This window comes from Alosa sapidissima, chromosome 5, assembly GCF_018492685.1.
Source record: "Alosa sapidissima isolate fAloSap1 chromosome 5, fAloSap1.pri, whole genome shotgun sequence".
Classification (NCBI taxonomy): domain Eukaryota; kingdom Metazoa; phylum Chordata; class Actinopteri; order Clupeiformes; family Clupeidae; genus Alosa; species Alosa sapidissima.
The window spans coordinates 32800125-32826564 of NC_055961.1; the positions used below are offsets into that span (position 1 = coordinate 32800125).

Genomic DNA, 26440 nt, shown 5'->3' on the forward strand with positions numbered 1-26440 from the left:
GGCAGTGAGCTGTAGGCACAAACCCAGGCCTGGGGCTTGCTTTGTGGGCAGACTTTTTGGGCAGGCAAGGGGAAATTGCTTTGATTGGCTCAGCTGTTACAGTAGCTCTCAAAGCAAAGTCTTTCTTCCAGATTTTATTTAATCGTTCCTGGGGCCTTATCTCTCCCACAATCCCCCTGTGGAGGGCGGAGGGAGGGAGGGAGGGAGGGGGGTGAAAGCTTTCTCACGGCAAAGGACTCGTTGTGCTTCAAAACCCATAGTCTTTCTCTCTCTCTTACTCCTCCCCTCTCTTTCTCTCTCTCTCATTCACTCTCTCTCTCTCTCTCTCATTCACTCCGGCAGAGGCCCTAAGACACAGTTAGTCATACACACATAATCAGACTCACTCTCTCAGTTTGTGCTCTCTCCATGCCCCCAGATCCCCTCTGTTGACCCTACTCTCACATAACTTACACTCACCGCCGAAAGCTCTTCTCTTTCATTCTTTTAAAATCATCCTTCTGCGTCAGTGCTCGCCATCCAGAGACTTGGAAGTGATGCATATGACTCAACCCAGGCCCAGTGCTTCCCGTAACAGATCAATGTCCGAGAAGTGTTGTAGACAATACTGGCCACTTGTGTGTGGTTCCGAGAACAGACAGACTTGAGCCACGCAATTTAAACGAGTGCTCCGTGCCCCAAAAAAAACTTGTGGTGTATATGACTGGAAGAAGGCTGCACCCAGTTTCCATTTTTTTGTTTACCAGTTATGCCTTCTATTGTTCCTGCCCAGAGAATTATGTTTTATTAATCCGCACGCATTTAAATGGGTGAAATGTTCAAGTAGTTTGCCCATAGGCATCATGTGGCATTTAAGCAGGCCTGATAGCGCTCCGGCGCCGCGCCGGATTTCCGGCGTACCGACGTGTCTGGCGGGGGGGGGGGGGGGGGGGGGGGGGCGGGGGATCATTCACGAGAGGATTTTGCGGATCATTCACGAGAGGATTTTGAGATGCACAGACTCCCAAATGAACACATATCCACAGATTTTGTTGAGTGGTGAAATACATTCACACCGCTGCGCTGACATTATATTGAGGAAAAAGTATAGCCAACCAAGCTCAAGTAGCTCAGCCAGACGGACCTTACGTAGGCCTAAATTAGGACTTTAAAAAAATATCGGCGCAAATTATCGGCCAGAATTCTGTTATCGGGACCGATAATAATATTTTCATTTTTTCACTTATCGGCCAATAATATATCGGCCGCCGATATATCGTGCATCCCTACTCCCAGGGAAAAAGTTCAGGCTCAGGATTTTTTCTACTATCACCCCGTTTAAGTGTGTAACACCTGTCCGACATCCTCTTTCTGATGTGCTCAGGTACCACAGCCTAGTGGCTCAGTACGGCCGACTGGAGCCCCTGGTGGACGTGGACCTGCGCCCCCAAAACAACGTGCTGGTGGACATCCGCTACGGGGACCACGCGGAGCAGGTGAGCCTCAAGCTGGGGCAGACGGTGGCGGAGCTGAAGAAGGCGCTCAAGCCCCTGCTGCAGCTTCCGTGCAACAAGATGCGCGTCTACCACGTGCCGCCGCTGCAGGGGCCTCAGGAGCTCAAGTACAACAGCCGAGCCCTGCACTCCTACAAGATGCGCGACGGGGACGAGATTTTGGTGGTGCCCAAGGATCTGTGAGTTTTTTCGCTGTGTGTGTGGATGGGGGAGCGGAGCGGAGCACCAGCACGACCACCACTGCAGCTAGTATCAGTGTCCAGCCTGCCTAGCTCCCAAGGGGACGAGATGTCCAATAACATCCCACGCACAACCTCCCCTCAAGAGCATCCATAGTGGCCTTGTGGGCCTGATCTTGGTGGTCTTTTAAATAGAAAAGTAGGAAATGCTTGGCCATGTGTCATGACAAAGAACAATTTCTTTGTTTTCTTGTTTTTTATTTGTGTTGGCTTTAACTTGTTCCTGCTACTCTGACTGTGTGTATGTTTGTGTTTGTTGTGAATGTGGGGTGGTCAGAGAGAGAGAACATCTCAGGAACTGCTGCTGATCTTCTGAATATATGGCTCAAAGAAGATTATTTTATTTTTATTTTTTTGAGGGATTTTAACTTGTTTGAAGTGGTATACTGAAAGTATGTACTTCACCCACGTGCATGTACTGAAACACAAAGGGTCTCAATGGGATCAGTATCTTAGAAGTGACTGAGCACGTATACCTCAAGGCTGCCTGGAGTCAGACTCTGAGAAAGGGATAGGGAGGCTTGGAGGCTTGAGGAGGGTAGATGGGGAGAAGGGTGGTGGGGGCTGCCCACTGAAGCACTGGACCTTCAGCTCAAACTCTCCCATGAAAACAGCAGCAGTGGAAGTCGATGGAGGCCCAGCCACAGTGGCTGGGTAGGTATGTGTGTGTGTGTGTGAGTGTTGTGGGGGGTGGCCACAGACAGTGAACCCTAACTGGCGGGGGGTAACCGCACACCGTCAGCTCTGTCCGTGCCACTTCCCCTCCGCTTGGGTTACAGCGGGTTCACCCAACGGGCTGCAGCCCCCTATGGGTTCACATGTCCCCCTGTCACAGCCACAGCTCGCGTCCACGCGCCCGACACCTCCATTAGCATCGGTGTCGGCCGGCTGCCGGGACTCCGTTTCACAGCGGTGACCAGCTATTCAGCCGCGTTGGACCAATCAGCGCCTTTGTGGAGTCCTTTTCACCACCTCACCAACCCACCCACCCACCACCTCCAGCCTCCCATCAGACCATACATGTAGATGAGTCCCTACACGCCACAGTGCACTTGTGTTGATGTGTATCCAAAAATCCAATTTCTTCCCTCTCTGGTAGCCATATTATGACTATATTCAAATAATGCTGGTATAAGCTCAAGTTGTCATGCTTGTTGTGATCACAAAGATATGCTTGATTTTAAATGATCATTGATGATGTTTATGATTATTTTTATCCTTCAACTGATATTCAGTGTCTCATTGTGTTAAGGTTTTGAGCTTAAAGGGGCACAGAAGTTTGTAGAAAATTAACGTTAACATCTGATAAGTTAACATTTTTAACCATATCATTATTATTCATGTATTACAACCCCAAAGAAATCAAACTAGGTTGGAGAGGGTATGGAAGGGTGCTGTCAGGGTTTTTTGTTGTGAAAACAACTTAAATGCTTATACATTTAGAACAATATATAAAGGGTAATAGCTGACAGTTGTGCTTGTTTCCTCTATACAATTTTATTCTTTTTATGTTTTTATTGACAATTTAGAGTGCCCAGATATGTAAACAGATACAAAAAGGGAAGGAAAGGACATAAATGGATTAATTAATACTGGATAATGCAGGTTATTCCTCAAAGTCATATCATCATTGTAAGTCCAGAGATCTCTTTTTATGACAAAAACTACTTGCTGCACCTCTAAACTATTTTGGGGAAACTTGCCAATGATTTGCCAAAGAAATCTGGTCCTAGCATCCAAAGCTCTAAGAAGTATATTACATGCTTCAGGCTCATACATTTTAACTGTTGTGAATTTACTTATGATACCATTGAGATTTCTATCATGCTTAACATGATAAAATAACATGCTAACGTGTCCCCTCAGTTGTCAAGCCAATAATATACTCCAGGCCAGCAGTGGCACTATAGAGCCACAATGAAACCCAATGTGCAATACAGCGTTGTTTTGCCAACTGAGGGGAAACACTTCAGCAGTTCACAAGGGATAGCATTGTTGAGCTCAGTTTATATTATGATAACCAAGTAAGAAAGCATTATTATAAACATAGCATTATTTAGCAAGGGGCCAAGTAGCCATTGCTGCTTTTGTCACAGTACTCACTTTCCCCCCCATGCATCCAATTTATTCTTCTCACTATACCGATAGGTGGTTGAGAATATCAATACTTTCCACCTAAGCAGTGATCAAACATCCAGTGATGTCTATCTTTGCTCATGTTCACTGTGCCCATTCAATACCACTTTTTAAAATCCCAACAACTATTTGTATTTATTGACTTATCTTTCATTTCATAAGCAATGTACCGGTAATATTAACAATGAAAGAAAAAAAGGAATTACATTTGTATTAGGTCTGTTAATGCTGATAATTATTGTTGTTCTATCACTCATTTGAAATGTGTTCATATATTGATCAGAAGTATGCTTTTGAGCTTGAGCTATGTAGATCAGTGGACAAGATGGGAAAGAGAATGTCTGTCATAGACAGAATTATAATAGCTACAGGCAAAGGTAATCAATTGCACATGGAAATCATGGCCCATAGTTGGAATCCTGGACCATGGGAATCATAAAAAGTTTTCCACAATATTCTGTGCCCCTCTCATACATCATTACACAAATGTGAAAACGTAAACCAAGTCCAACATGCACCAGGTTTCTTATTTTACACGTCAGACCTTTTGTTTTACCACATGGCTTCAGTTACTCTCTGCACGTCTCAAAGTGTCTGATACTTGGGGTATTTCCCCCCTAGCTTTCCACTTTTTCCCAGCAGAAAGGCCCTAATCTGAGGTCTGGTGTGTTATGTGTCTGCTGCCCCTCCTCTCTGGTTTCAGTGCTCTGCCTATGCAACTCTACACCAGAACTGAGTGTGAACGGGAAGCTCAAGACCCATTAAGAGGCTCAGATTGGCCAGGAAAGGTGTGGGCATGCGTATTGTGTATATAGAAGGATATGGGTTGGTGTAGGGCTACATATAGAGTTTAGACCCCCTTTGCCGTTTTTACATTCTGTCACTGTCTAATGGTAAAATGCTTTATTGACTCTATAGTGCAAAATCAGCAAACCTCAGAGTCGCACAGATTAAGAAACTGATAGTAACTAAGTAATATAAGAGATTATGTAATTATATATAGAATATATAAGATATTCTTTACCGTAATGAACATTTAATGTATTATAAATAAGGACTATAGAATTACACACTTACTCTGTCACATTACTTTCTCATTCTTATCTCATCCCTGCCTTTATTTCTTACACCTTGAGGGGGACCTGTTTCATTTCTGGTCTGTTGTCATCTGATTTTTTTTTTTTTCATTATTTCTGCCTTGCTTTTAACTCATATCGGGCTCCTTGTTTGCATTATCACTGTCACATGGTCACCTGCCTTTAAACTCTTTTCCTAAACAACTTGATTTGACTGGAACTATGAGTAGAAAATACACTGCTTTCCTGTCCTTACAAATGTTTTTAAGATGGTATGTGGGAAGAGCACATGGGATTTTAAAGTGATTTGATTATTGTGTAGTTGCATTGTGTGATTGTTTTCCTCATTTTGAGCAAAAATAAACAATATTTGACGTATTTCGTCCAGGAATCATTGTGTTTAGTATTATTTAATATGCACTATTATTGCTTCCCACCATTAGAAATCTTTCAGTGTGACTTGGTGTTTCCGCCATGAGTGGTTACATAAGTCAAAACAATGCTGAGCACTTGTTGCATTCACTCTCTTTTAATTATCTCCCATGGCCTTGCCCACTGTGTCCAAGCTGCAGTGTGAAAGTCCTTCCTTGGCCGGCTTTGATATTTGTTTTGGTGCTGGACAGAGACCTCATCACTGGACCCAAGTTACTGCATCATCCAGCTGGAGCCAGTCCAGTGGCAGAATTTACTGGCACTGTCCAGCGACTTGGCTGAAATTATAATCAGGCTTAATTGGTGTCACTGAGCCCGGAGGCTACTGAAAGAGCCGGCCCCTCCTTCCACGCCCACAGGTGTAGGCCCCACGTGCCAGAATTGGCCATGCCGCAAACATTTCACACCCTCACACACCCTTCCACCACTGATTGGAACAAGTCTACTGTCCGGCCGGCCAGACAGATGGCTGGGCTCACCCCATCTTTCGAAGCTGGACTGCAGGCTGCACAGAGGCATGTTGCCAAGCGAGCAGAGCGGCGCAGAGGCTAATGGCTAATGCAGGGTCACTAGAGGGTAGGTCAAGAGGGGCATGAGAGATGAGAGCCCCAGGTCAGGAAGGGTGTTTCTAAGAGTTTTTTAAGCCCCTGTCGCCCATACCCAGCAACAGGGCTGGCCAGCAGGTAGCCTGATCTACCTTATGCACCATGAGCAAGTGCAAAGAGGGCTGAAGGAGGCCCATTGTGTGCCCATCAGAGAAAGTCATTTTGGGGAAGGTTTGAGTTACCAGATGGGGTCTCCACATTCTGGTGAAGTGGAAAATGGAGGCAGCTAGGGCAAGGCCAACTTCTGGGCAAAAGGTATGGGGGTAAGGGGGGGCGGCTGTTGGAGGACAGAAATGAAAGGATTGGATGACCCACCTCAGAACGTGCCCAGGATCTCATCTATGGAATCAACTCTGATGGACCCACCTGAACGTAGATGAGAGGTCCATTTGTCTCATAAGCTTGAACCTTTTCCCACGCTGGGCTCTTGCAGCCATTGACAAGCCATCCTTATCCTGATTAAAACACAGAGGCAACTGGGTCAATGCTGATCTGATAGGATGCTTTCCCTCTCTACTGGGCCATAGGCTGGCGCTTTGTCAAAAGAAAACTTGAAGTTACCATTGGCTGTGCATGGCTCCTATGTCGTGTATGTTTATGGTCAAAGGTCTATCAGTTCACTGAAGAATAGGAGGTAGTGGAACCCAAAATGCAATGCCATGTTTGCTGGCCCAAAAAGTAAACAATACCAAGTCTTTCCTACTTTGCTGGCGAATGAACATACAGTGTGTATTTGAGTATGGGTGTGTGCGAGGAGAGGACAGGTCAGCAAGGCCATGGAACAAGAGCCTTAATTCTACCTCACTTTCAAACACATTACATGTTAGTGAGACGATTACCATCGCCTTCCATCCCAATACCGCAAACGCAGTCCAGCACATCATCGAATGCCACTGCAAATAGCTCTAGATTACATTTTTTGTGGCCTTCCCACCAGTGGCTACGCTGCCGGTATGTGTGCATTAACACAACAGGCGTCAGTGGGTGTAAACGTATCCTCCACTGAGAGCTTCGCGGCAGTCACTGGGAGAATCCAGGGTCGGCCTTCTGTCCTGCAGCCTTTCACACATGCTGCCCAGCCCCCGCTCTCTGGTTACCCCCACTGTCCACCTCGCAACAAAGCCACGTCTGACTCCCATCCCGCTCCCATCTTCTTCCCAGAGTCGATCGGCATGGATTCACCTGTGGTTTCCCTTGCTTGCGCACAAATCTCTCCAGAGATCTATGGAAATGAGGTCCCTCTGGGACCAACCCCTGCACTCTGGGTGCTATTGCAAATGAGCCAGATCTTAATTAGCGGAAGGAGACAAATAAAATGTGGGGGGGGGGGGGGGGGAGTGTGTGTGCGCCCGCACACACACACACACACTTATGCACTCACAGAGTGTCCTAAGTGACTCATGTTAATGCTGTAACATTACCCTGTCAAGCTTTTTTCAAACAAATAAAGCTGTTTTTTCCCTCCGTGTTTCCTATTGTAAATAAATGCCCCTGAGGTGGACTGCATTGCGTTTGCCTTGTCTGGAGGGAAGCTTTCGTCTAACAGAGCAAATCCTTTGGAGAGCGCTGCTATCGGGGGAGCTGTGGGCCCGATCCAAGCGGCTGACATTTCCTTCAGAAATCCTCTTTGTTCAGATAGTTTTAGCCTCCACGCTCAGGAAAACAAGGTCTGGTTACTTTTTCTTTTTTTTAACTTAACTTTAGTCTCTCCCCTCCCTCTGTCTGTTCTCTCTACTCCTCTCTCTCTCTCCCTCTCTCGCTCTCTCTGTCGTCTCCCTCTCCTTTTCCCTCTCGTTTTCTCTCCCGCGCTCGAAACACCTCCAGTCCCTCTCTCTGCCTGCCCACCACCACCGCTACCAACACCACCACCACCACCTTCCTTCCCCATCTACCTGCTCCCCAAAAGCTGATCTCAGATTAACTTTAACACTATACCTGGTGAAAAAGGGAGCTAGCGCCTGCTGCAGGAAAGGCACCCTCCACTACTCTCCACTAGTGCAGGGCTCCTAGATCTCCCACCAGCCCCTCTCACATCAGGATCACTTTCTCCAGACTTCCCCGCTTATATCCAGTGGACGGTCGCCAGAGAGGATTGGTCAGATCTTTGACGCTCCTGTTCTTATTACTACTAATCCTTGGAGTTGGAGCCGTAGTCGTCTTTTTTTTTTTCCATTGCTCACGCGATCTGAAGCTCTGGTGTAGGTCCTTCCTTTTTTTGCCCCCTCCTACGGTCTGCTCAGCCTCCACCTGTTGCCCTCCTGCCCCGGTCGATGGTACCCAGGTGGATGGGACTCTGCTTTGCTCTCACGGACGCCTGATGCCACAGGTGAGGTGCTGAACATCGGTCCTCTGTCGGCAGGTGAGTCTCTCTTCCCCAGCACACCTGTGTCCTCTACTGTTACAGCTTTGTTTTGCATGTCATGTGTGGCTGCAAGTGTGCAGAAGTGGTCAGTGTTCTCATCAATTGTAGATGATGGGCCTTAAAAATGTACTGATCTAAAATCAGAGTAAAAAGTCTAGTCATACTTTAATATCTTTACTTGATGTGTCGTTTTTGAAGTAACTGATCCAAAGATCATAACAGAAGAGTAAACATTTTATTAATATTAAATGAAACCTTGTCACACTATTTATGTTGATAGAATAATTAATTTCAACTCAGTACAGTAGTTGACACTTTCACACAGGTCAGTGAAAAACTACATAAGATTTTGAATAGGCCTTAGACAAGAGGATTCTCCAAGTGTTTACTTGAGAGACTTTTAAGTGCTCCTTTATGTCCTGCAAAACACCTTCCTGAATTAGGAATCCAGTGGTTTGCCCTGATTAATTCTTGTGAAAACCTACTGCCAAAAACTCCAAAAAAGCTTTGACATGAAGACTAAATACCTCATTAATACACATGTCACAATTTTAGTCCTACACATTATACCTTATGTTTAAATCATTGTATTATCCACAGAGCAGTTTTAAATGCATATAGTTGTATTATGTATATGTATTGGATGTTATAAACATTCAATAATGATTTAAGTATGACTCTTGGGTCACTCATAGCTCAAGTGAAGAGCATTTAACTCATTGACTCCAACCCCACAGTCTCCCTTGATACTGCACTAAGTGTTGAGATAGCAGCTTATAAATGCTGCAAATGCTAAAACCAGTTCAGACAATCAATAAAACAGGCATGTACGCAGATGAATGGGTGATGACAGTCAAATGACTCATTACAGCCATGTGAAATTAAACACATACCTTAAAGAAATTTGCTTCAACTGGCAGTAAAGATGGTATAGATTAATTCTCTAAATCATTGAACAGAAACATTACTTGGCTGTACTTGCCCTCAAATGGCACTTCAGTCTACACCTTATACACTCCATCTTGCTGCACAGGATCCTGGGTACATTATGAAGATCCATACTATTGTTCTTTTCTTTGTCTTTTTGTTTTTGTAAATTCATGAGAACGAAAAAGTAGACTGATAACTATAGAACTCTACTGTCCTTCATACAGAATTGTTTTCAAAAGGGAGGTCTTGTTGAATCTTTAATGATAATAAATCAATGAGCTTTGCTAGCACTTACATATAGCACTTTCACAATGTTTCCCAAGGACTTAGAAAAGGCCTGACCACCACTCTGCATGACAGCAGCTGACTTGTGCAGGTGTTAGACCACCCCAGCTGCCCTGTGGTTGAGTGAAACACAACCCAAAGGAAAGGTACGGTTCAGTCACCCTGCCCAGAAAGGTTACTTGATAAATCAAAGCGTCTGCTCTCCAGTTTGCCAAAGACTCAAATATTCCCCCACCTCCTCTCTATAGCAGGGGTAAACATTTTCTCCCCCTCTCTTCCCCCGAAGAGGGGGGTAAGCGTGAGAATGTAAAGTCTGGTCGGGGAGCAGATGGCAGAGCCAGCGTGTCGCTGACTCCTTGCTGCAGGGTCATGGCTGGGACCCTGGCAAGGCTGCTCCAAGGCTGCTCAATTAAGACCATTAGCTCCCACTGTTTACGCCTCTCTCAGTGGCCAACAAGACATGGCACACAAACAGACGTGGTAATGGACTCTCGGCTGGTCTCTCAGAGAGACGCCAGAGCGGAGCGAGACATAGGCGTTGGGGATGCCTGGCAGAGAGTGGGCCCGGGCGCTGCCTCTCTGCGGTCCACTCAGACCGGAGCGCTGGAGAACGTGATCCCTCACACATTGTTCCCTGAAGCATAATGGGACCTTTTCAGGGCTTGGCCAACAGGCCAAGCAATGGCGGGGGGAGAGCCAGGGGGAGAGAACGCCCCAGGGGAAACTGCTCTTAAAATCGGGGGGAAGATTAGGAGTCGTTGGCCCAGTGGCTTTCACCCTCTTTGCTCGCTCACTCATTTTTTTCCCTCCCCGCTCTTGATGATGTGCTTTTTCCTCTTCATTTCACTGGCCCTCAGAGACAGCACTGGTGCCACTGATGCTCCTGTCTCAAAGATTATGTAATGTAATGGGAAAAGACTTGTGAAACCACAGTCATTTAAGTTAAAATCCCAAGTGCTTTACAACTACCTTTGTTTATGAATAACCTCACCTCAACTGAGCTTACAATGACCAAAAAATATTGTGACTTTCATTGTACCAGATCTCTGCTGCCAGCTCGGTGTTGCCAGGTGCAGATCCAAGCTCCCTGCCAAGCAGTCCAAGCTCCCTGCTCTTTACAAGAAAGGGAATTTGAGTGTAGACTACAGGAGCAAAAATAATCTGGCCAATTTTTTCAGGACACAAAAATATTTGTTCTTACAAAATATAAAATTTTCAGCGACCAAAACTGATAACCCTCCTAGCCTAACACTTTCAGCTTTGTATCTGTGCAAAAAAAAAAAAAAAACAGTGCTTCATGAATGCTTGTATCCTCTCTAAATGACGACAAGATTTCTTCTTTGCAGGTGTTTTTAGGATGGTCAGAGCAGGTGCTTCACTCGTTCTGCTCCAGCTTTTCAGCGTCTTCGCTCCTACAGGAGGTGAGGACCCTGTTTGCTCCCCTGTTGCACGTGTTCCCCATCCCTTGTCTGTGACTGGACAGTAATGGACCATCAGTAGAGCCGTGTAGCTAACCCTAGGACCGCAGCAAATGAAATTCAGCCATTACTGAGTTATCAGTTAGATAATCAAGCCATCATGTACAAGGCCTTGTAAAAGACAAACAAGTCCCAAACCTCTATTTTGTAACAAACCAAGTACTCTGTCTCCTGTTTCAGGTTAGTCTAACACTGCAATGATTTTAACAGATAAAAGTCACTCGTGAATATGTATCAGGTGACAGGCCAGCCAGACTTTTGTGACCAGGTTGTGGCCAGTGGTCCTCTGCTTTGTTGACAATGCTGTTACTCTTCAGTAACACTCTGTGATCCCTCCCCCTACCAGCTTTTTCTCAGGATATCCTCTACCCCTTTGGACCGGCCTATAGGGATTTAGAGACCCCAAAGATGGACGATGGCAGCTCCCCAGAAATTCCTCTCCTCATCCCTTTTTTCTTCTTCACCATCCCCTACCGCTCTCTCTACGTAAGTCCCCGTAGTGTATTTGTTTGACCTCGACATTTTCACTTATGGAAATGCAGAGCATTTCAGACAATACGTAATTGGAACCAACGTCTCCCAGTGCAAGTCCGTCCTGTCTTTATTTGTTTGGCCGACAGTTTCACTAATGGAAATGTAGAGCGTTAGAAACAATACGTAACTGGAGCCAACCCATCCATTTGTCTTTCCATTGGGCTTCCCCATCTTGCCATCTGTTCATGTATCTGCTCTACTCTATCTTGTCCACCCGCAGGTAAACAACAATGGAGTGATCTCCTTTGGTGTACAGGTAAGCCAGTTCACCCCTGAAGCTTTCCCCCTCAGCGACAGTCGCTCCTTCATCGCTCCTCTCTGGGGCGACGTACACAATGGCATCCGAGGCGACGTGTACTATCGTGAGACCATGGCGGCAGACATCCTGGAAAGGGCAACCCTGGATGTCCGCAAGATATATAAAAACATGGGCTCCTTCACAGCCACCTGGGCCTTCATTGCAACGTGGCATCAGGTCACATTTTATGGAGGCAGCCAGACCACTCCGGTAAAGCTGGCTCTGTGTTTATGAAAATCACAAGCATCACAATTTAAAAGATTTACATTATGAGCTGATAGAAATCTCCCCCTTCCCTTTGGCCAGGTGAATACATTTCAGTGCGTCCTCATTTCGGATGGAGTAACATTCTTCTCCATGTTCAACTACGGAGACATTGCCTGGAGCACAGGCACAGCCAGTGGAGGAGATCCCCTTACCGGCCTGGGCGGAACCACAGCACAGGTAAGCAAACCCTAAAAATCAGCCATTTATACTTTTTCAGCTACATTTCTTTAGCATCAGCCTCTCATATCCCATAACTCCCCTCTCCAGTCAGGTTTTAATGGCGGCGATGTGAGTCACTTCTTCAACCTCCCTGGCTCTCGTACCAATGATGTCGTGAACATTGAACAAACCACCAACGTCAACCATCCTGGCCGATGGTTCTTCCGGGTTGACACAGAGCAGATAGATCCAGCCAATGGGTGCAGCTATAATGGTATATATATATATATATATATAGTATATATTACTCTCACAGTCTGCAATTGCTTGAAATTTCCTACTGCTGTTTACCTAATCACTTCCCTTCTCTCTCTTTCCCAGGTCGTTTCTACCGACGGGGCGAGGTGTTCTGGCTGTCAGACCAGTGCTCCCAGCGGTGCCGTTGTCTGGATATAGATAATGAGGTCTTTTGCCAGGAGGCTCCGTGTGGGCAGCTAGAAACGTGCGAACAGCTGGACGGCGCCTACTACTGCCAGCCTACGCGCACTAGCACCTGTGTGGTGTTCGGAGACCCCCACTACCACACCTTCGATGGTTTCCTCTACCACTTCCAGGGCACCTGCTCCTACTTGTTGGCCCGTCCCTGTTGGGAGAGCCCTGGGCTTCCCTACTTCAGTGTGGAGGCCAAGAATGAGAACCGGGGCTCTGCGATGGTGTCCTGGCTTCGAGACGTCACTATAGACGTTTACGGCCATCGGATAAATCTGCCAAAAGGCAGCCTGGGAACAGTTCAGGTAGGGTTGTTTCCTGATTGTCTGAGCTCACAACAGAACATTGTGGGCTGTTTTGCTATATGAATCCTGGAATTATACATATAGCTATGTTTCTAAGATTTGCAGCAATTTGTGTACATCTTGAATATTTATGCAAGTTTATTAAAGTAACTGTTGTCATATGCTCAAATCAAGTCTAAAATAAACTGTGTTGGTACAATATCATTTATCAACAAAATGGCACTAAAAAGAAATCGTCAATTTTTTTGCATTCACAAAATATTTTCCAAGTTTCTTTTTCAAATTCCTGTATGGGCTATTGTACATGATTCAGGTGGATGGCCTGATGCGGACACTTCCAGTGCAGCTTCAGCTTGGAGCTGTCCGAGTGTATCAGTCGGGCGTGGCCGTTGCCCTGGAGACAGATTTCGGCCTCCTGGTGACATATGATGGGCAACACTACGCCTCCATCTCCCTGCCGAGTCCTTACTTCAACAACACCTGCGGCCTGTGCGGCAACTACAACGACGATCCGGCCGACGACCCCGTGCTGCCGGACGGCTCGCTGGCAGAGAGCGTGGTGGAGCTGGGAGGAAGCTGGAGGGCAGAGGACTTTGACTGGCGATGCACAGATGGCTGTGCCCACAACTGCAGTGTGTGCGACCCAACCACCGAGGCCTTCTACTTCAAGCCGGACTACTGTGGCCTCATCAACAAGACCGACGGGCCCTTCCGAGACTGCCGTGCAGTGGTTGACCCTACTGCCTTTGTGTACAGCTGTGTGTACGACATGTGTAGTAACCGGGATAACATCACCACACTGTGTCAGGCCATACAAGCATACGCCCTGGCATGCCAGGCACTTGGGGTTACCATTCGTCCCTGGAGATCACGCACATTCTGTGGTAAGGTTCCATAATCATTTTTAACCCATGCTGCTGTAGGATTCCACAGATATGTCCAATGTTCCACTTCTGTCCAGAAATATGTCCATAGCATACAGTTATAGCAATGAAGTCCTCCTCCCTTCCCATGTGTCCATGCTTTACATACCAGATTCTTTGAACTTTGCATGTTTGCAATCTATGATCTCTGAACACGTTATACACTATGAGCTGGATTACTTTTATTTCTGTAACTTGTGTTCTTGTTACCTGGTGATGTTTCCAGCTCTGAACTGTCCTGAGTTCAGCCACTACGAGGTGTGCACCAGCGCCTGCCCCGCCTCCTGCTCTGAGCTGACCTCCCACCTGCACTGCACACACCCTTGCACCGAGGGCTGCCAGTGCGACCAGGGCTATGTGCTGAGCGGCAGCCGCTGTGTCCGCCATGAGGACTGCGGCTGCGAGCAGGACGGCCTCTACTACACCCTCAACGAGACCTTCTGGGCTGGGGAGGCCAGCGAGCACGGCGGCGAGTGCTCCCAGCGCTGTGTGTGCGGGCCGGCCGGCGAAGTGTCCTGCTTCACTGACTCGTGCCAGGAGGGGGAAGTGTGCATAGCCGAGGTCGGGCTGCTGGGCTGCTACCCCCGGCGTGAGGGCGTCTGCTTCCTGTCCCAGACACAGGTCATGTCCACGTTCGACGGCATCGCGCTGCCAATCCCTGATGAGAGCTCCTTCTACCTGGTGAAACCGTGCGTGGTCATGTCAGCCAACGTGTCTGTCGTGGAGGTGAAGATGGGAAGAAAGCTGGTGAATAAAGGCCCCACCTGGATGCGACCGGTGGTCATCAGGGTGGGTCACGTGGAGGCTCAGATCGGTGGATCAGATTTTGACTCTGCAAAGGTGCGTCAAGGTGTTCAAAGTTCTCAGGAGAAATCCTCTCTTAGCATGTTGATGAAAGATGTTATTTGTTTGTGTATGTGCCTATTTACAACTTCTATATATGTACACACTGTATGTTTGTAATATCCATCTCAAATAATTATGTCTTCTTGTTGTGGTGATTAACTACAGAAGTCTTAACTTACTACTGTTATGAATTCCTCATGTCGAATGGGGAATTATAAACAAAATTGAAAATCTGTGCTCTCTCTGCAGTTGAATGGAGAGCCTGTGGGTCTCCCCTATGTCCATCCAGTGGATATGCTGACGATATACAAGAAGGGAAACATGACTGTTGTAGATTGGAATGGCCTGGTAAAAGTCCGCTACTCCCACCATGGCCAGCTCAACGTCTCCCTCTCCACTGTCTATTACAATGCCACCTGTGGCCTGTGTGGCTTCTTCAACAGCGACCCCAACGACGACCTGCGCCTGCCCAACGGGCGGCAACCAGAGACAGCTGAGCTCTTTGTGGAGGGCTGGAGAGCTATTGCGGATGACCTGACGTGTAATGGGGATTGTGAGGATCTGTATCGCATGTGTGTGGATTTGCGGCTCTACCAGAGCCCTTGGCTCTGCGGGAACATCAACGACCCGGGCAACAGCTCCTTCCTGGCGTGCCACATGGCAGTCAACCCCTCGCCGTTCTTCAGAAACTGCCTCTATAACATGTGTGTGAAAGAGGGCAACCGCTCAGCGCTCTGTTCCTCCCTACATGCCTATGCCTCAGCCTGCCAGGATGCACAGATCAGTTTAGGAGCCTGGCGAACTGCCACCAATTGCCGTAAGCCTAACTGATGCACCTTATGCATGTTCATGTTTCTAAACTTCTCTCACCCCAGTTATTGACTAACAATGTGCAAACCACAAAAGCATGTCATGTCGAAGCCTATTTCCTGAATGCCACTGCTCTACTTCTAATATGCATATATCCATAGTTCTCTGAGATATTTGATATGAAATATTTAAAGAGTAAGACTTGATAAACCAAAGCCATCCATTCCCTCACAATCTATTTCCCTCGCTCTCACTTTCCCTCACAGCTCTGCCCTGCCCTGAGAACAGCCACTTTGAGGAGTGCGCCAGCTCCTGTCCAGTGACCTGCACCAACCTGGACGAGCTGGACGAGCCGTGCCCGCTGCCCTGTGCCGAGGGCTGCCAGTGCGAGGAGGGCTACGCTCTCCGGGACGGGCAGTGCGTGGCGCGGAGCGACTGCGGCTGCATGTACATGGGTCGGCAGCTGGCCACCAACGAGACCTTCTGGACAGACTGGGAGTGCCAAGAGCGCTGCTTCTGCAACGGTACCGACAACAGCGTCTACTGCCAGTTCGCCCCCTGCGACACCGAGGAGTTCTGCCAGGAGGACGAGGACCTCTACTTCTGCCAGCCGCGCACCGAGGCGCTGTGCGCCGTCGCCGGCTACAGCCACTTCCTGCCGTTCAGCGGCATTCCGTTCGACCTACAGAGCAGCTGCTCGCTGATGCTGGCCACCACGCAGTGCGGGGAGGATGATGACAGAAGCGACAGTGAGGACGATGGATTTGGGTTCACATACACAAGTGACATGAGGAACGGGAATGAAAATGACGATGACAACGGGTACGATGGGCCGCTCGGAGCCATCATCACCCGCCTCCGAGGGCTGCCCCAGTTCAAGCTGTTTATCCGGAACGAGGAACGAGACACGCAGCAGTCGATCTGGGTCCGGGGCTTTGTCCTGGAGGTGTATGGCTATGAGATAGAAGTGTCACGGAGCTACAAGAACACTGTCACGGTAAGTAAAAAAAAACAAGAAAACAAGAGGGAACCAGCACATGGCAGTCAGATGAAAAAAAACAGTTGGAATGGAATGGAACTGAAGGAAGAAAAAAAGAGAACAGTACCCAAAGTGTTAAAAGATATTTTCATTTTCAATTCAAAGTTTCTAGAATTAAATCATCCAAAAGGGTCTTTCCTTCTGGGCATCATGACAGAAAGTTATTTTTAATCAAGCCTAAACAATAGAGAAGGCGAGAGAGCAGCTCACTTTGATGCCCTGTGTGGTTTTGTATTTCAGTCAGCATCTGTTAGCGTGCTGGACATGCCTCAGAGAATTATCCATCTGAGTGGCATTTGGAACGGGTTCACACCACCCACCAAAGATCTAACAAAATCTGTAGATTAAAAAGCAGCGGGCGGGGACCAAATAAAATGATGGGAATGTGATGTGCCCTTGTCCTGTGCTTTCCCTCTGCACAGGTGAATAAGGAGCGCCTGTATCTGCCTCTGAAATTGGGCCCGAGCAAGGTCAATATCTACACCCTCGGTCTGCAGCTGATGGTGGAGACAGATTTTGGCCTCAAAGTGGCCTTTGACTGGAACACCCGCGTGCTGCTGTCCCTGCCACGCAGCCTCTACAACGCCACCTGCGGGCTTTGCCAAGGAGTGCCCCTGTCTGGTTCTAGCACCACTGTCACTCAATGGGGCATGACATGGGCAAAGCGCGAGACGTTCTGCCAGGTGGGGTGTGGCGACTCGTGTCCCAGCTGTGGGAACGCGGAGAGGTCTGCAGAAGGCCCCGTGTCAGTGGTCGACATCGCCGGCAACGTGGAAACCGACGCCGGCAACCCTGGCAACCGCTTCCACTTGGCGGAGGGACTGTACGAGTACGTGGAGCCAGAGGCGGTGAGGCTGTGTGGGCTGCTGGTGGACCGCGGCAGCGTGTTCGCCCACTGCCACAGTATGGTGCCGCCGCCGTACTTCTACCAGAGCTGCCTGCAGGACGCCTGCCTGGACCAGGGGGCGCGCGAGACCATCTGCAACTGGCTCCAGATCTACGCCAGCACCTGCCAGACTCAGGGAGTGCCCATCATTGGCTGGAGGAGCAACACACCATGCAGTAAGAAACAAGAGTTGTATATGTGTAAATGTATATGTACGTGGAGAAGTTATTTTAGGTATTTGAAGGACTATATGTTACATTATAATCTCACCAGCCTCAATATTTTCTTACATTAGCACACTGTAAACTGTAAATGACATGAAGAAGAATTTGTGAATGTCTATGCATATCTAATGTCTATTACCCTCTACAGGTACTGGGTTGTGCAGCATATTGCAATATCTCATATGGACTGTAAATTGTTCACTCACATGCATGCTACAATCCAATTGACAAACTGACCATTCTACCCCCTTCTACCCCCTTCACAGCTGTGTCATGCCCAGCAAACAGTCACTATGCCAGCTGCATGATGGTGTGCCAACCCCAGTGTGCCCCAGCCCGTGGGCAGCGTGACTGTAACCAGTACTGTGTGGAGGGATGCCAATGTGACCAGGGATATGTGCTCAACGGCAAGAGCTGCATCCTCAGTCAGAACTGTGGCTGCTACACCAACAGCAAATATTACGAGGTGGGTCCCAGGATGAGACAGTTCTGTGCTAAATACTCAAAGGCCAACTGGAAAAGTTCAACTGGATTGGTACCTTAGTGCCAATGGGGGAGCAAGTTAAGGGAGGAATATCCTGAATGACGAAAAAAAATAAGCTCTGTTGAAGAGGGATATTTAGAGGGGAATTTATCATACAGACATAAAGCTTTAAGGTTTATGAAGGCAATCCAATAAGGATAACTGGAGAGGATCCACAGCCACAAGATCCAGCCTGTTTGGATTCCTTCTTGTATACAGATTTAGACCACTGCCAGAGCTCCATCGCTGATTTAATATGTATTCCAGCCAAATCAACACAACATTTGAATTATCCTCACTGCAAACACTGCCAAAGCAACAACATAGCATTTGTTTCCTTCTTTGTGGCAGCCTAAGCAGCTGTTCTGGAACGGCGACTGTACCAAGCGCTGCCAGTGCATCGGGAGGAATCTGATCCAGTGCGACCCCCGCCGCTGTAAGGCCGAGGAGGAGTGCACGCTGCGCAACGGCGTGAGAGGCTGCTTCGCCCGACGCACCCAGCACTGCGTCGCCTCGGGCGGTGGAGTGTTCCGGACCTTCGACGGCGCCTCTCTCCGTTTGCCTGCCTCCTGTTCGTTTGTCCTCTCCACCATCTGCCACAAGCTGCCAGAGCTCTCGTTCCAGCTCATTGCCAACTTCGACAAGTGGAGCACGCCAAACCTCACCACTATCTCACACGCCTACCTGTACATCAATGAGGAGAACATTCTCATCTCTGGGAGCACGGTCAAGGTTTGGAAGCCCTTCTGAAACAATGCGGAGGAATCATTGAATTACTTAAAGGAGTTTCTGTATTACCTAAATTAAATGCTGAAAGTATATAGTTATGTTCAGGATTAATTTATCTTTTCTTTCAACTTTGGACATGACTGTTCAATTTAAAGTGTGTAATATTCCTATAGTATTTACCATAGACCTAAGCTTCATTCACGTCTGACATTCATGATCTCTTTCCCAGGTAAATGGTACCCCTGTGACAGTACCTTTTGTCACGGGCCTGATGACACGCGTGTCCACCTCAGAGGGCTTCCTGGTCATTGACACGCCCCAGGAGATCCAGGTGCGCTACAACCGCTTTAACACCCTGAGCATCACCATGGGGCCCCGGCTGCAGAACAAGGTGTGCGGCCTCTGCGGCAACTTCAACGGTGACCCCACCGATGACTACATCACCTCCCGCGGCAAACCAGCCACCAGCGCCCTGGAGCTCGCGCAGAGCTGGAAGACCAATGGCATGCAATACAGGTGTGCATATGTGTGTGTATGTGTGTTTTATGGTGCATGTTTTGGTGTGCCCATGTGTGAATATTTGTTTGCTTGAAAGTAATTGCATATTCTGTCCATATCAGTGTTTCCCACAGAATTAAATTCTATTTGTGGTGGTAGGGTTGCCGAATTAACTTGAATGCAACAGTTTTTAACAAATTAGCGCAGCGTGGTTATGATGCTAATCAGATTTAAGCACAATTTAGTACAACCTGGATATACTCTGACCAACTGTGTAGGCTAGACCTATGGTACACACTTATACAGGATATATTATGTGCTTATGTATGGATTTTTGTAAAATTGTATGTTACCTGTGTCTGTTCTTGCTCTCATCCTGTGCTTAGCTGTGATGAGACCCAGTATGTGGCCCTGGCCCAGTCCTGTGATAACACGGCTGTGGCAGCCCTTCAGGCTGAGGACAGCTGCCTGAAGCTCACTGAGATGAAGGGTTTCTTCCAGCCCTGCCACGGCCTGCTGGACCCCAGGCCCTTCTACCAGTCCTGCTATCTGGACGGCTGCTACAACCACCACAAGGCCCAGGTGTGCGGCTCCATGGCGGCATACGCCGAAGCGTGCCGCTCCTTTGGCACGCTCACGACCAAGTGGATCACCCAGGAAAACTGCTGTAAGGGGATGGCACCACATACCAGTCAGATTTATGTTGGCAGTAGTTAAAGCTGAAATTTTAACAATTAGCATGTAACATTTGGTTGACTTTCACTCAGTGAGCTGTTTGTCCATGTTTCCAGATGCTTCCTATAAAAAATCATAAAAGTCCACTATTGAAAGTAGTAGACCTTACTTGTGTGGATGTGGTCTGATGGGACACTATCTTCAATAGTAGAAAAGCTTGCTACTTTATGAGCAAATATCTTTAAACATCTTTGCGATTTGACATTAAACTCAACTTTCAACTTAAGTTTCATTGCATTAACCTAGCTAAATTGACAAGTTCACAAGCAATCTTTTGTCAACAACAGTTCTTCTCCCCAAAAAGACTGAACTGAACAGCACATAGCTAGCCAGTAAGAGGTTTGAAAAGCTGTTTGAAAAATGTTCTCATATTCATAAACCATTAATAAGCTGCTTTAGTTCGCTGCTTTTTTCAGCTAGTTAGTTTGGTGTATAGGCTACTGTAGGCTCATTTGCGGAAGAACCATTGTACCAGATAGTAGGCTATCTAGACTAGGTTACTCCGTCCCCTGGTTAAATAGAGTTGACATGCGAAACTATATCAGCTAGCTTGATAGCAAATTGCAGATGTTACGAGTAAAATCATTAGTTCCTCATAAATCCCATTCCTGTCTCCAGATCTATGCTCCAGATAGTTTGGGGTACCCTGGCTGCAATTTACATTTGCTGCCGCTAGGGTGCGTCATTTCTAGGCTAAGTTTGGGGTGTTGCGGCGGTAAATGCTCGAGGATAAAAAAATAAAAAAAAGTCTGCAAGCAGGAAGCCTTGTCGTGTGGTGATGTGATCAAAGATTGTTAAGGCGGAGCCTTTGATGTGATCATGCCAGCCATGCCGCCTTATGTTGATTTGTAGTAAAGTCAGTCGTTTTCCTGTGTAATGCTTCAAATTCTAACATATTTTGTTGAATGACAATTTGTATCTTTATTACCATTATTAGGCTAGCCCATCAAGTGTTAGAGTTTAGCCTAATTTATGTAGAACTAGGCCTACCTAGCCTACATTTAAATATGTTCATTTCCTTCATTGGTCATTCTGCCAATTGAGTCAGGAAAGCCTATAGTAATAAAATAATGTAGTAATTTATCTGTTTTCACTACAACTTTCAATGTGACAATATGTCTATAAAGCTAATGTGTGTAGTTATCTGTATGATCATTTACCTAATGATGATTAATGAAATATATAGGCCTACAATCTTGTTAAATTAGAGGCAAATGACATCTCCAGATTTACGTGTAATTATTACCATATCTATTCATAAGCATTACAAAGACATATTCAAACAAGAATTCCCTGTGCCTTCACTCAGTTGTGAAGACAGCTAACGCTGTGACTGGACCTGTCTTTAGCAGAATGGATCTATGACCCCTGTGCCGGAGAGATCTGCACAAACAACACATGTGAGCAGGAGAATGGAGGAGACCTGTGTGGTTGTCCGGAACTGCCCAGCAATGAGATAGGTGAGATGACCATCTCAAGAGAATTGGGAGAAGAGCATAACATGCATATTTGTTGTATTCCTACTAAGAACGTCTATGAACCTTAGGATTAAAGGAATCACATCAAGGAATCACATTTTCTATAGAGAATTAATCATCTAATTTTAGGAAGAATCGGAAGGATTCTGAAATGTGAGATGAGAACAATATGAATGCATTTCTGAAGCTAAGAAGTTACATCAAAGGAAAATTGGATCCTCAGATAGCAATCACTAGGCCTATAGATGATTCAAATGATCAACTTTTGATGGCTTCTCAAGGCTTTAGCAAAACAGGATCTAAAATAATTAGTCAAATTACAGTCTTATAGAAATGTCCAATTATAATGTAGAAAGTTTCCCCAAAGAACAAAGCAAGTTAGGACTTAAATTCTGCAACTAATTCTTGAATAAACGCTAGCAAAGAGGAAATAAATTTGAGGTAGGGTACTGAACATCTCCATTAGAACTCTACAGGGACGCGGGAAGTCATTCAGAGTTGGGGGTGCTGAGAGTTCTACGTCCAATGACATCATATTAAATGTTCAACTCTACCAAAGCTGAAGCTGTAGTTATCAGGCCTGCGCCTTGTCTTTGAGTAAACATGAAAATGATGAACTATTCCTTTTACCGCCCTATGGAAAGGAGAGGATGACATCCTTCAGGCAGAGGTGATATGTAAGCATGCTCGGATGGAGGTCTCTATATCCAAGTGCAGGCTCTTCCAGCTGGGCTTTGAGCGGGAGGATGTGCGCATCAACGACCAGCACTGCCCTGCCATAGAGGGAGAGGGCTACATCTCTTTCCACATCAACAACACCAAAGGTCACTGTGGCTCCATTGTACAGGTGAGCTTCCTATCCACTCTTGGGACTTACCTATCACATGTTCAGATGGTTCTGGATGTCACAAAGAAAGTTGAGATAATATAAATAAGAAACACTGTCATGATATCATTATCATCATTGTTTTCTTTTAAAACAGTCTAATGGAACACATATCATGTACAAGAACACTGTCTGGATAGAGAGTGTGAACAATACAGGAAATATTGTGACACGTGACAAAACAATCAATGTGGAGTTCTCCTGTGCCTATGAGCTGGACATCAAGATCTCCCTGGAGACGGTGCTAAGACCCATGCTAAGGTTAGAAGATTTTTTTTGCTTTTGATTGTTGGAATTGAAATTTTGAGGAAAAAATAAATAAGTCAAGGAACACCTCATCAAGTCACGACAAACCTATTTTTATGTCCATTAAACTGATAGTAGGCTTACTCTTACACGTTCGAGTGTCTCAAATGATCAAATGAATAGCGTCATGGCAACCACAGGAGAGCTGTTGTTGCTATTTTTGTTTGAAATTAATGCTTATCAAACTTGTTTAAGTGCTCTAGCATTGAATGCACCATCTGTGATCACCCGCAGAATTGTTTGCCACATTTCTAGTCAGAGCAGCCTGTCTTAGAGTGTGTGTGTGTGTGGGGGGGGGGGGGTCCAGTTGAGTTGACTAATGAAAATCATACATTGGAAATATGTATGTAGTGTATACCTCCATACCAAACACTGACTTTTTGCATTCATTCACTCATATCAGTCACAGAATTTGTTGAAGATGTAATCTAAAAAGTTGTAAATTTGTTTTTACAGTGTCATAAACCTCACGCTGCCAACTCAAGAGGGAAGCTTCATCACCAAAATGGCTCTTTATAAGAACTCCTCCTACCGCCAGCCTTACCGAGAGGGCGAAGTCATGCTCAGCACGCGAGACATTCTGTATGTTGGCGTATTCGTGGAGGGGGCAGATGCGCGGCAGCTCATCCTCATCGTGAACATGTGCTGGGCCACTCCCTCCCGCTACAGCACTGACCGACTGCGCTACATCATCATAGAAAGAGGGTAACAACACAACACAACCACACTGCATCTGATATTAGGTATAACTATGCAGTTGATCATCGATAACACAAAGAAGCACCATGAATGGATGCAACACCCACAAAGCATGTTTTTAAAGGCTCAATTCAATTCAGTTTCATTTATATAGCACTATAGACCTCTGAAGTTCGCCTACAAAAAGGACCCAAAGCTGCCATCTTTGCCCATATAAGGAGATCCCAGATCTCCTAATGGCAGCTTTTGGGTCCTTTTTTTGTAGGTGAACTTCAGATGTCTCTAACATTAGAGTCTGTCCTAAGACACATTACGAAGCTTGATCTTGAACTTGAGAGGTGTAGCATATGAAGACACTCAGGAAGCCTTACTGCTGTTTCAGCTGTCCCAACGTCAAAGACAACACCATTGGCATGGCTGAGAATGGCGTCTCTCTTACATGCCGATTCCATGTTACTGTGTTCAAGTTCATTGGTGACTATGATGAGGTCCATCTTCACTGTGATGTCACACTCTGTGACTCTGAAGTCCAACCATGTAAAGTGGTGAGTTTTAGTTAACAATGTGTAAGTTTTGTTGATGCATATCTGTGCTGTTAAAAAACTAAAGTTTTCTCTTTAGTTAATCATTATGTTCACACATTATAACAAAACAGAATATTTATAGTATCATATTGCCTTCAAGGACATTGTAAAGAAATGGTTCAATAGTAAGATCAGCCCTAAAAGCAATACAGTCTTCTAAAATGCAATGATCCCTAGCAAATGCACAAACATTTATTCTTTACATTCAGAACTGCCCACACAGCAGGAGAATGTACTCAGGAGAAACTGAACACAGGCAACAGCAGATACTGTCCATAGGACCCATCAAACGTAGAGGTATGGAGTCCCTTCTCTGTGTGTGTGTGTTTTTTTTTTTTATCTGTGTACCTTGTGTTTGTGAGTATAACATTTGTTTAAAAAAAAAGTGTGCTTTTGCAACCTGGGTTCTCAGAGACCGACTGGTGTGAAGACAACAATGGAGGCTGTGAACAGATGTGCACCAGCCAGATGAGGGGACCAGTGTGTAGCTGTGTCACAGGAATGCTCCAGAAAGATAGGAGAAGCTGCAGAGGTGAGGCTCCCACTCTGCACACAAACCTGAGCTATATATCCTCCGCCATCTTACAGTCGGGAGTGAGGTTGTTAGAGAGAGATTTATTTGTTATTCATGAACTTAAATGTCATGTTACAATGTTACAATCCAGTTCATAGGCCACAACATAGATTAGTTAAATTAATAAATAACCTAAAATCGACATAGTGCCACCCAATCTATATCTGCTAGTTTCTCACAGGTAGACAAACTGATGAACATGTCAGATATGAACTATAAGCTTGCTACATGAAGCTTAAAATAACACTGTAGAAAACATACCATGCTTTAACAAAAAAAATCTTTAATCAATAGCTATCCTTTACCGCTTTACCGCTTTTTTGAGTGATAATGTTTATTTGTTTTCTGTATCTTTCTTTTTTACAGTGGCTGGTTCTGGTGCTCAACTCCAACCTCTCATTCCTCTGGTAATTTTTGGAGTGACCTATGCTCTTCTGACCCTCACACACACATTGTCCTGTTTGTCCTAACCCTTCATGCAACCACACAAGGGAGGAGAGAGGTGGGAAGGACCCAGATTGATGGCAAGTAATTGAGAGACAAGGAGAAAAGGAGCAGCGTAAGAAAACTGAGCATCCATTCAAAAAGCGTCACCATAAAGCAATAATAAAACCAAAACACTGCCGAGAAGAATCATCAGCCGCATCTGTTCAATGATGTGAAGGACATCACACAGTGATCAGCCTTTTTTTATATTGGGGCCCTGTGTCTGAAGGCGCTGGAGATATCCAATGAGACAACCCCAGAACGCAACAAATCAAAACAGATCGGGTTTAGACGTGAACAAAATAATTGAACAGGAACAATACAAACTGTGTCAGAATTTCAAAAGTAAATATAGTGGACAATAAAAAGTGTGACTTGGCAAAATTATCTCAGAATTGATAAAACCTAGTGAATCTAATGTTTTAGATGCAGAATATGCCTATTCTATCATCACTTTTGTTTCTTCTGTTGTGTTTTACGAAAGGCTTTGGTATAATTATGTAAAAAGGCTTTATATTTGGGCATTGACTGAGAAATAGAACTAGTTTGTGCAAAAAAAATTCAACTACCAAAGCCTTTGGTAAATGCCGTCACATTTGTCTTTGGTGCCGATGCCAGTTTGTCTGCTGTGATTCTCTGGATTGATTCATATTTATGTAAAATTTCTCAATGAAATGAAGCACACAGCTATACTATAGCCAATTATGAAGCAACTGTGATTTGCAATAAAAGAAACCACTTGAACATGTGACAGTTATCACTGAAATGTTGAGATGTTGTTCTGACAGTGTGGCATTGTATTAGAGTTTGATGAGGTTCTTCAAAAAGGTAACGATCACAAACACCCACAATGCAACATTTTTTTTCAATTCGTCATATTTTTACAGAGTATTAATGTGTGAATGTGAAACAAATTCAAAGTGTTTAAGTAACATATAGCAAAAAAATGTAGAATGTGAATGCAAATTTGTTTAATATTTTTGAACACACACTAGTGTCTTAAAATGTTAATTTTTGCCAATTATTTTGATCCTGTGAAATGAAATTTCATGAATGAAAGAATGATGGTTGCTGGTGGCACCTTGTGGTGACTCCAAAAGCACTGTCCTTTGATTATAGTTGAGTC

At 45.8% G+C, this 26440-nt stretch overlaps 1 protein-coding gene across 1 annotated transcript in view; it reads left to right on the forward strand.

The window, feature by feature from the left end:
* The window catches only part of tecta (tectorin alpha), a 35395-nt gene extending 9694 nt beyond the window's left edge, over positions 1–25701 (forward strand). The window contains 28 exon segments of the mRNA XM_042093393.1: positions 4219–4239; positions 4684–4697; positions 10890–10904; positions 11042–11062; positions 11383–11522; positions 11791–12078; positions 12175–12312; positions 12403–12568; positions 12676–13088; positions 13402–13972; positions 14238–14851; positions 15107–15674; positions 15934–16416; positions 16531–16664; positions 17129–17451; positions 17560–17768; positions 18083–18282; positions 18691–19071; positions 19298–19584; positions 19953–20233; positions 21651–21761; positions 22424–22626; positions 22763–22926; positions 23428–23676; positions 24053–24215; positions 24464–24551; positions 24667–24786; positions 25195–25701. Coding sequence (XP_041949327.1) covers positions 4219–4239; positions 4684–4697; positions 10890–10904; positions 11042–11062; positions 11383–11522; positions 11791–12078; positions 12175–12312; positions 12403–12568; positions 12676–13088; positions 13402–13972; positions 14238–14851; positions 15107–15674; positions 15934–16416; positions 16531–16664; positions 17129–17451; positions 17560–17768; positions 18083–18282; positions 18691–19071; positions 19298–19584; positions 19953–20233; positions 21651–21761; positions 22424–22626; positions 22763–22926; positions 23428–23676; positions 24053–24215; positions 24464–24551; positions 24667–24786; positions 25195–25298 — 6469 coding nt within the window. The 3' untranslated portion in view covers positions 25299–25701.
* The last annotated feature ends 739 nt before the right edge of the window (positions 25702–26440 follow it).